Source organism: Cololabis saira, chromosome 24 (genome assembly GCF_033807715.1).
Source record: "Cololabis saira isolate AMF1-May2022 chromosome 24, fColSai1.1, whole genome shotgun sequence".
Taxonomy (NCBI): domain Eukaryota; kingdom Metazoa; phylum Chordata; class Actinopteri; order Beloniformes; family Belonidae; genus Cololabis; species Cololabis saira.
The window spans coordinates 25,440,983-25,450,630 of record NC_084610.1 but is presented as its reverse complement, the minus strand read 5'-3'; the positions used below and the strand labels follow the sequence as shown (position 1 = coordinate 25,450,630).

The 9,648-nt window shown below is 45.0% G+C and overlaps 1 protein-coding gene across 1 annotated transcript; it reads right to left on the bottom strand.

The window, feature by feature from the left end:
• Positions 1-1,647: 1,647 nt before the first annotated feature.
• On the bottom strand, positions 1,648-4,602 carry LOC133425138 (nestin-like). Its single transcript, XM_061715819.1, has 3 exons — positions 3,304-4,602; positions 2,688-3,170; positions 1,648-2,412 (listed from the first exon to the last, which is right to left on the bottom strand). The coding sequence occupies exons 1-3, from the start codon at positions 4,600-4,602 to the stop codon at positions 1,648-1,650; spliced, it is 2,547 nt and encodes an 848-aa protein (XP_061571803.1).
• Between the last annotated feature and the right edge of the window lie 5,046 nt (positions 4,603-9,648).

The window sequence follows — 9,648 nt, the reverse complement described above, 5'->3', positions numbered from 1 at the left end:
AATGCTTGCATTTTGCTAATAAATGTATTCATATCTTATAGCAAAAGTCAGGTGTGTGTGTCTGATTCATTTTGGTACAGCCGACCACTCCTAGAACCTAATTGAGATTTCTCCCAAAACACAGCAGAAACAGAAGAAAACTGAACCAGGACGTTTGGAAGTGTTTCCAGGAGAAAATCTCTTCTGTCTCACGAGAACGTACAAAATTGTACTTACACATTATTCTCAACATTTTGACTTTTTTCTTAAAATTGTACTTAATCTGGTCTCTTCAGGTCTCAGACACCCGCCTAGCGAGGGGCTAGCGCCCCCTAGCGAGAGGCTAGCGCCCCCCTAGCGAGGGGCTAGCTCCCCGTTAGCGCCCCCAGCAGCTGCCGGGAAGGTTCAGGGCTTTAAATCCACCTGGGGAGTTTTCTTCCTTTCCCTGGTTCATCCGCTACAACAACAAGTCTGAGTGTGTGTGTTTGTGCGCGCGCGCGCGTGCGTGTGTGTGTGGAGTGATGCATGGTGGGAAATCATTTAGCATCCTCTCCGGGCCGCGGCGACGGCCCCCGGCGACGCGATGAGAAACGAGGCGGCGACGAGGATGTAATTTGAGCAGCAGAAAAACGAGGGAGGAGGAGGAGGAGGGAGAGGGGGATGAAGGGCTGAAGAAGAGGAGAGAACGAGGGAGGAGGAGGAGGGGGGCGAGTGACAGGAAGAGCGAGAGAGAGGGGGATGAAGGGATGAAGGGAGGAGGACAAAGAGACGTGAATGACAGAACGAGGGGAAGGAGGAGTGACAGATCTCTCCCTCTCTCTCCGTCTGTCGGGGCGAACGAACGCCGTTTTGCCTCCGAGCCAATTTGAATAATGAGGCGTCTAATTTCCTCACACACACACACACGCACACGCACACGCACACGCACACACACACACACTAGCGTTAGCGATCAGGGTGTGTTTTCTCGGCAGCTGCCGTCCGTTTCTCTCTTCGTCTGTTTTTCTCTCTTCCAGAAAAACAACCAGTGGAAACATGAAAAGTTGAAATATGAAAAGCAGCTTTTTCTGAGAAATTCCAGCTGTAAACCGCTAAAGCTAGCTAGCCACTAGCCGCTAGGGGGCGCTGTCACAGTAAACACTCGTGGATTCACGAAAAGGCTATACTGAGGGGAAGATTTTTTTTATTGTGCACTTCGAGAAAAAAGTCGAAATTTTGAGAAAAAAGTCGAAATTTGTCGAGAAGAAGGTCAAAATGTCGAGAAATAAGTCCTGCATCCTGCAGGCCAGTCCTCATTTCAGTTGTTGCCGCCAACACGAGTCAGTAGCTCAGTCTGGTCCCGAGCCCAACCTGGTTCTCCAAAGAACTGGTTCTCCAAAGAAACCAGTTCTCCAGAGAACTGGTTCTCCAAAGAACCCCTCTAGGACTTGGTAGTTTTGTGGACTTGGGTGGTCCTGTGGGACTAGGAGCTTTTGTGGACTCTGAGTTCCTGTTGGACTTGGAGGCCCTATGGGATTCGGAAACCCTTTGGGACTATAAGGTTCTTAGGGAGTTGGAAGCTCTGTAGGACTCAGAGATTGTATGGAACTTGATGGTTCTGTGGACTCTGCAGACTCTGTGGCTCCCCTTGAACTGTGAGTCTTTGTGGACTCTGAGACACTGTGGGACTCAATGTCCCTTTGGGACTCCTTTGGGACTCCTTTCAGACTCCTTTGGGACTCCTTTCAGACTCCTTTCAGACTCCTTTGGGACTCCTTTGGGACTCCTTTCAGACTCCTTTGGGACTCCTTTGGGACTCCTTTCAGACTCCTTTGGGACTCCTTTCAGACTCCTTTCAGACTCCTTTGGGACTCCTTTGGGACTCCTTTCAGACTCCTTTGGGACTCCTTTCAGACTCCTTTCAGACTCCTTTGGGACTCCTTTGGGACTCCTTTCAGACTCCTTTGGGACTCCTTTGGGACTCCTTTGGGACTCTTTTGGGACTCCTTTTAGACTCCTTTGGGACTCCTTTGGGACTCCTTTGAGACTCCTTTGGGACTCCTTTGGGACTCCTTTCGGACTCCTTTGGGACTTCTTTGGGACTCCTTTGGGTCTCCTTTGAGACTCCTTTGGGACTCCTTTGGGACTCCTTTGGGACTCCTTTCGGACTCCTTTCGGACTCCTTTGGGACTTCTTTGGGACTCTTTTGAGACTCCTTTGGGACTCCTTTGGGACTCCTTTCGGACTCCTTTGGGACTTCTTTGGGACTCTTTTGAGACTCCTTTGGGACTCCTTTGGGACTTCTTTGGGACTCTTTTGGGACTCCTTTGGGACTCCTTTGGGACTCTTTTGGGACTCCTTTGGGACTCCTTTGGGACTCCTTTGGGACTCCTTTGGGACTCCTTTCAGACTCCTTTGGGACTCCTTTGGGACTCCTTTGGGACTCCTTTGGGACTCCTTTCAGACTCCTTTCAGACTCCTTTCGGACTCCTTTGGGACTCCTTTGGGACTCCTTTCAGACTCCTTTCAGACTCCTTTCTGACTCCTTTCAGACTCCTTTGGGACTCCTTTCAGACTCCTTTGGGACTCCTTTGGGACTCCTTTCAGACTCCTTTGGGACTCCTTTCAGACTCCTTTGGGACTCCTTTGGGACTCTTTTGGGACTCCTTTGGGACTCCTTTCAGACTCCTTTGGAACTCCTTTGGGACTTCTTAGGGACTCCGAAAGACTCCTTTGGGACTCCTTTGGGACTCCTTTGGGACTCCTTTGGGACTTCTTTGGGACTCCTTTGAGACTCCTTTGGGACTCCTTTGGGACTCCTTTGGGACTCCTTTCAGACTCCTTTGGGACTCCTTTGGGACTCCTTTGGGACTCCTTTCAGACTCCTTTGGGACCCCTTTGGGACTCCTTTGGGACTCCTTTGGGATTCCTTTGGGATTCCTTTGGGACTCCTTTGGGACTCCTTTGGGACTCCTTTGGGACTCCTTTCGGACTCCTTTGGGACCCCTTTGGGATTCCTTTGGGATTCCTTTGGGATTCCTTTGGGATTCCTTTGGGATTCCTTTGGGACTCCTTTCAGACTCCTTTGGGACTCCTTTCAGACTCCTTTGGGACTCCTTTGGGACTCCTTTGGGACTCCTTTGGGACTTCTTTGGGACTCCTTTGGGACTCCTTTGGGACCCCTTTGGGACTCCTTTCGGACTCCTTTGGGACTCCTTTCAGACTCCTTTGGGACTCCTTTGGGACTCTTTTGGGACTCTTTTGGGACTCCTTTGGGACTCCTTTCAGACTCCTTTGGGACTCCTTTGGGACTCCTTTGGGACTCTTTTGGGACTCCTTTCAGACCCCTTTGGGACTCCTTTCGGAATCCTTTGGGACTCCTTTCAGACTCCTTTGGGACTCCTTTGGGACTCTTTTGGGACTCTTTTGGGACTCTTTTGGGACTCCTTTGGGACTCCTTTCAGACTCCTTTGGGACTCCTTTCAGACTCCTTTGGGACTCCTTTGGGACTCTTTTGGGACTCTTTTGGGACTCCTTTGGGACTCCTTTCAGACTCCTTTGGGACTCTTTTGGGACTCTTTTGGGACTCTTTTGGGACTCTTTTGGGACTCTTTTGGGACTCCTTTGGGACTCCTTTGGGACCCCTTTGGGACTCCTTTGGGACTCCTTTGGGACTCCTTTGGGACTCCTTTGGGACTCCTTTGGGACTCCTTTCAGACTCCTTTTAGACTCCTTTGGGACTCCTTTCAGACTCCTTTGGGACTCCTTTGGGACTCCTTTCTGACTCCTTTGGGACTCCTTTCTGACTCCTTTGGGACTCCTTTGGGACTCCTTTGGGACTCTTTTGGGACTCCTTTGGGACTCCTTTGGGACTCCTTTGGAACTCCTTTGGGACTTCTTTGGGACTCCTTTCGGACTCCTTTGGGACTCTTTTGGGACTCCTTTGGGACTCCTTTGAGACTCCTTTGGGTCTCCTTTCGGACTCCTTTCGGACTCCTTTGGGACTCTTTTGGGACTCCTTTGGGACACCTTCGGGACTCGGTTGAGACTCCTTTGGGACTCCTTTGGGACTCCTTTGGAACTCCTTTGGGACTCCTTTGGGACTTCTTTGGGACTCCTTTGAAACTCCTTTGGGACTTCTTTGGGACTCCTTTGGGACTCCTTTGGGACTCCTTTGGGACTTCTTTGGGACTCCTTTGAGACTCCTTTGGGACTTCTTTGGGAATCCTTTGGGACTCCTTTGGGACTTCTTTGGGACTCCTTTGAAACTCCTTTGGGACTTCTTTGGGACTCATTTGGGACTCCTTTGGGAAGCCTTTGGGACTCTTTTGGGACTCCTTTGGGACTCCTTTGGCTCTTTTGGGACTCCTTTCGAACTCCTTTGGGACTTCTATGGGACTCCTTTGAGACTCCTTTGGGACTTCTTTGGGAATCCTTTGGGACTCCTTTGGGACTCCTTTGGGACTCCTTTGGGACTCCTTTCAGACTCCTTTGGGACTCCTTTGGGACTCCTTTTGGGACTCCTTTTGGGACTCCTTTCAGACTCCTTTGGGACTCCCTTGGGACTCCTTTGGGACTCCTTTGGGACTCCTTTGGGACTCCTTTGGGACTCTTTTCAGACTCCTTTCGAACTCTGAGTCCCATCAAACACTTTCTAGGCAGCCTTGAACCTCCAACCCAGGTAGTTCCATCCACACCTGACTAAGGAACCAGAGACTTCAAACTCTCCACCAGTCGGTTTGACTTTAGTTGAACTAAAGCTCCCTCAAGAGATCGGGACAACTGGAGGTTCCAGGATTAATCAGAGTAATGTGGGTCTGGATGTGCCGATCCGATACCAGGATCAAGTATCGGTCCTGATATTGATCAGATGTCTGCAGGGGCGAAAATCCCGGGGGGGACATGGGGGACAAGTCCCCCCCATTAGTAAAGCTGTCACCCCCTAGAATAATTTGAGACAGAATTAATAAATTTGGAACAATGCAGTAGTATTTAGTAGTGATGCACCAAAATGAAAATTTGTGGCCGAAACCGAAATCCAAAATAATAATAAACAGTAAAATCTCATTACACTAAAAACAAGAGTCATCTCCAGAAAAATAACTTGTTATTTGACAATTTTCACCTGTTTCAAGTAAATTTTCACTTGAAATAAGTAGAAAAATCTTCCAGTGGGACAAGATTTATCTTATAAGCAAAACAATCATGTTCCACTGGCAGATTTTTCTACTTATTTTAAGTGAAAATCTACTTGAAACAGGTGAAAATTGTTGTTTTTTTTCCAGTGATGAGTCTTGTTTTAAGTGTAATGAGATTTTTTTTACTAAAAATTTGAACTAGAAATAAGACAGATATTCTTGTTAAGATTGTGGGTTTTTGTATCAGTGTATAATGTCAGATGTGCTGTATTATTGCACCTTCCACCTAATACCATTGTTTTATTGCTCTAAGAAAGCTCTTCTGCCTGTTTGAGATAGAGATGGAAATGTCAAAATGCTGTATTAAAGGAAGGCTAAAACTTTTATTCCTTGTCCCCCTCTGGATTTATTCTCTAAAATTTTACTGTTTATTGTCCCAAACAACTATGAAATGGGATTTTCGCCCCTGTGTCTGGATTGGTTTTCAGGAAATGAAATGGTTCCATGACCGAAGGAACGACGTGGACGTAGATGTTCGTTCAGTGTTTAATTTGATTTATTTGTTTGATTGTATTCTGTCTGGATTCTGATTGGTGGTGCGTTAATATATTTAGAACAGCTGTTTTATTATGTTTAAATTAATTCATTAACTCATCGGTATTGGATCAGAATCAGTATCATTCGATAATGATGATCTAACCCTAAACCCGAAAGACAGCACCTTTTTTACTCCCAAAGCGATGGAGACGCTCCAACCGGAACCACAGAAGAAAAAAGTCAAAATGTTGAGAAAAAAGTCAAAATTTCAAGAAAAAAAGTCAAGATTTTGAGAAAAAAGTCGAAATTTTGAGAAAAAAAAAAAATGTTGAGAAAAAAGTCGAAATGTCGAGAAAAAAGTCAAGATTTTGAGAAAAAAAAAATGTTGAGAAAAAAGTCGAAATGTCGAGAAAAAAGTCAAGATTTTGAGAAAAAAAAAATGTCGAGAAAAAAGTCGAAATTTTGAGAAAAAAAGTCGAGATTTTGAGAAAAAAGTCGAAATGTCGAGAAAAAAGTCGAAATTTCGAGAAAAAAGTCGAAATGTCAAGAAAAAAGTTGAAATTTTGAGAAAGTAGTTGAAATGTTGATAATAATGTTGAAGTACAACTTTGAGAAAAAGGTTGAAATGTCGAGAAAATGTTTAAAATGTTGAGAAAAACGTCGTGAACCAGGAACAACGAGACGATGGTTCAGAGCTGCTGCTGAGATCTGCAGCTGTCAGTCAAACCGCTGTAACCACGGCGACCGCTGAGGGGAAGCACACACACACACACACACACACACACACACACACACACACACACACACACACACACACACACACACACACACGAGCGGGAAAAGTGTGACAATTGAATAATCGGAGCCGCCGCGCGCCGATCGTCACGGAAACGAGGCCTGACAGCGCTGACATCACACACACACAAATACACACACACACACACACACACACACACACACACACACACACACACACACACACACACACACACACACACTGCTCCTGTTTGTGTATCTGCAGAAACACACACACACACACACATCAGCAGCGTGTGTGTTAATTATTCCGGGTCTGACCTCGTCAAACACTAATTGGCACTCTGACACACACACACACTCACACACACACACAGTGGTGTGTGTGTGTGTGTGTGAGTGTGTGTGTGTGTGTGTGTGTGTGTGTGTGTGTGTGTGTGTCAGAGAGAGGACGGTGTAACCACAGCTCCCCCTGCAGGATTCACACCAACATTACACTCCAGACCAGAGAAAAACATTTTTTCCTTCATCATCATCAGAGTTTAACTCCAGTTAAAACCTTTGTTCAACTTTTAGCATCTAACTTTTAACCTGTTTCAGTTTTAATTTTAGTGAATTTTTAGTTTTCTGTTCATTTCAGTCTAGTTGTAGGCCTTGAAAATGCATTTCTGCTGCCACCTGGTGTCTGAACTCTGATACTACAGTCTGTTACAGTCCAGTAGTGAAAGTAAAGTGAATATAAAATGATAAAATCTGTGTGCAGAAAGTCTGCAGAAACTTCCAGCTCTGTCCATCTCCCTCCAGCAGCTGCCAGTTTGTTGAGGTTTTTGGGTTGCCGACCCTGAACTAGACTAGATTACTGTAATGTGTTATTAGCAGGATGTCCAAGTAATTTGCTGAATAGGCTCCAGCTGATCCAGAATGCAGCAGCACGAGTGCTGACAGGAATTAGCAGGAGAGACCACGTCTCTCCAGTGTTAGCGTCGCTCCATTGGCTACCTGTAAAATTCAGAATCCAATTTAAAATTCTATTACTTGCGTATAAAGCCCAAAATGGCTTAGCTCCGCATTATTATTAGACCTGATAGAGCCTTATGTTCCTGTCAGAGCTCTCCGCTCTCAGAGTGCAGGTTTACTCGTAGTTCCTAGAGTATCTAAATGTAGATTTGGAGGGCGGGCGTTCTGCTATCAGGCGCCACTACTATGGAACCAACTTCCAATCTGGGTTAAGGAGGCTGACACCACCTCCACCTTTAAAACTAAACTTAAAACCTTTCTGTTTAGTAAAGCCTATAGTTAGTGTTTAATAAACCTCTAGCTGGTGTTGGTAAATCTCTAGGTAGTGTAAACTCTAGTGTGTTAGAGTCAGTAGTCATAGTTGCAGCTATAGAACAAGACTATAATAGTTAGTCTCAAATATAGCTTGGTGGTAGATATGCTGCTATAATCCCGCTGCTGCTTCCACCTGCCTGCGGTCCATGTGGATCGGTCTGTGCATTTGTGAATCAGTCTGTGCATTTGTGGATCGGTCTGTACATTTGTGGATTGGGGTGTGCATTTGTAGATCGGCGTGTGCATTTGTGAATCGGTCTGTACATTTGTGAATCAGTCTGTGCATTTGTAGATCGGTCTGTACATTTGTGGATTGGGGTGTGCATTTGTAGATCGGCGTGTGCATTTGTGAATCGGTCTGTACATTTGTGAATCAGTCTGTGCATTTGTAGATCGGTCTGTACATTTGTGGATCGGCGTGTGCATTTGTGGATCGGCGTGTGCATTTGTGGATCGGTGTGTGCATTTGTGGATCGGTGTGTGCATTTGCGGATCGGTGTGTGCATTTGTGGATCGGTGTGTGCATTTGTGGATCGGTGTGTGCATTTGCGGATCGGTCTGTGCATTTGTGGATCGGTGTGTGCATTTGCGGATCGGTCTGTGCATTTGCGGATCGGTCTGTGCATTTGTGGATCGGCATGTGCATTTGTGGATCGGTCTGTGCATATGTGAATTTTGTCCTGTGCATTTGTGGATCGGCGTGTGCATTTGTGGATCGGCGTGTGCATTTGTGGATCGTCTGTGCATTTGTGGATCGGTCTGTGCATTTGTGGATCGGTCTGTGCATTTGTGAATCCGTCTGTGCATTTGTGGATCGGTCTGTGCATTTGTGGATCCGTCTGTGCATTTGTGGATCGGTCTGTGCATTTGTGGATCCGTCTGTGCATTTGTGGATCCGTCTGTGCATTTGTGGATCTGTCTCTGCATTTGTGGATCGGTCTGTGCATTTGTGAATTATGAGACTGTTCTAGCTCCACACGTCCAGGCAAGATCACGATGCATTTGGTCAATATTTATCCGTTATTTTAAGCTACACAAGCGTCTGTAAAACAGCATAAGTGTTGCTGTCAGAGTAAAAGCTCAGAGCTGCAGATGGACAGGAAGTTGAGGTTTTAGCAGCTCAGTTCAGACGGAGGTGAAGAAACACCTACGTAAACAGACGGAGGTGAAGAAACACCTACGTAAACAGCAGCAGAAAAATACCCTTCACTTTTCTTAGATTAGATTAGATTGTGCTTTATTTCATCCCCCAGGGGGAAATTCGCTCTGTGCAGCAGCAGAAAACACAATTGAATTGAATTTTAATTGAATTGAAATTTTTATTTCGAACATGAAACAGTAGTGAATACAAAACAAAACAATAATAATCAAAAATAAATAAATGTAAATAAGAAAACAAAAAAATAAATAAAAACATAATTAATATGCTGGAAAAGGAGCAGGAAGAAGTAAAAACTTATTAAATCCTACACCCCAAACTATATTTCATTATGATCAAAATTAATTTAATTTCTATACAAAAAACTATATATATATATATATATATATATATATATATATATATATATATATATATACATATATACATATATATATATATATATATATATATATATATATATATATATATATATATATACATATATATACATAGATATATATACATATACACACACACAGACTTCTTCTTCCGGCTCTCGACGAAGGCGGACGCTTTTTCTGCTCCTCTCCCTTATCTATCTGCCCTGCTACTGCTTTGTTTGTCTCGTCTTCAGAGTCTCTCCTTTTCACTCCTCCGAAACTCTACAATCATGGAATTGATTAACTAGTCTCTCAGCACAATTGACCAAATTTTTGCGACCAGAAGTCAGGGGGTAAGGGAGCCCTCCTGCCCCGATGGGATGTTTTTTTCTGGATACACAATGGA

Excerpts from the sequence above, each read along its gene's own strand:
- LOC133425138 (XM_061715819.1), bottom strand. The coding sequence starts at position 4,602 with ATGGGACTCAGAGTTCGAAAGGAGTCTGAAAAGAGTCCCAAAGGAGTC. Across the intron at positions 3,171-3,303 it reads CCGAAAGGAGTCCCAAAGGG|TCCCAAAGGAGTCCGAAAGG; the intron begins GTCTGAAAGGAG and ends GTCTGAAAGGAG. Across the intron at positions 2,413-2,687 it reads CCCAAAGGAGTCCCAAAGGA|TCCCAAAGGAGTCCCAAAGG; the intron begins GTCTTTCGGAGT and ends GTCTGAAAGGAG.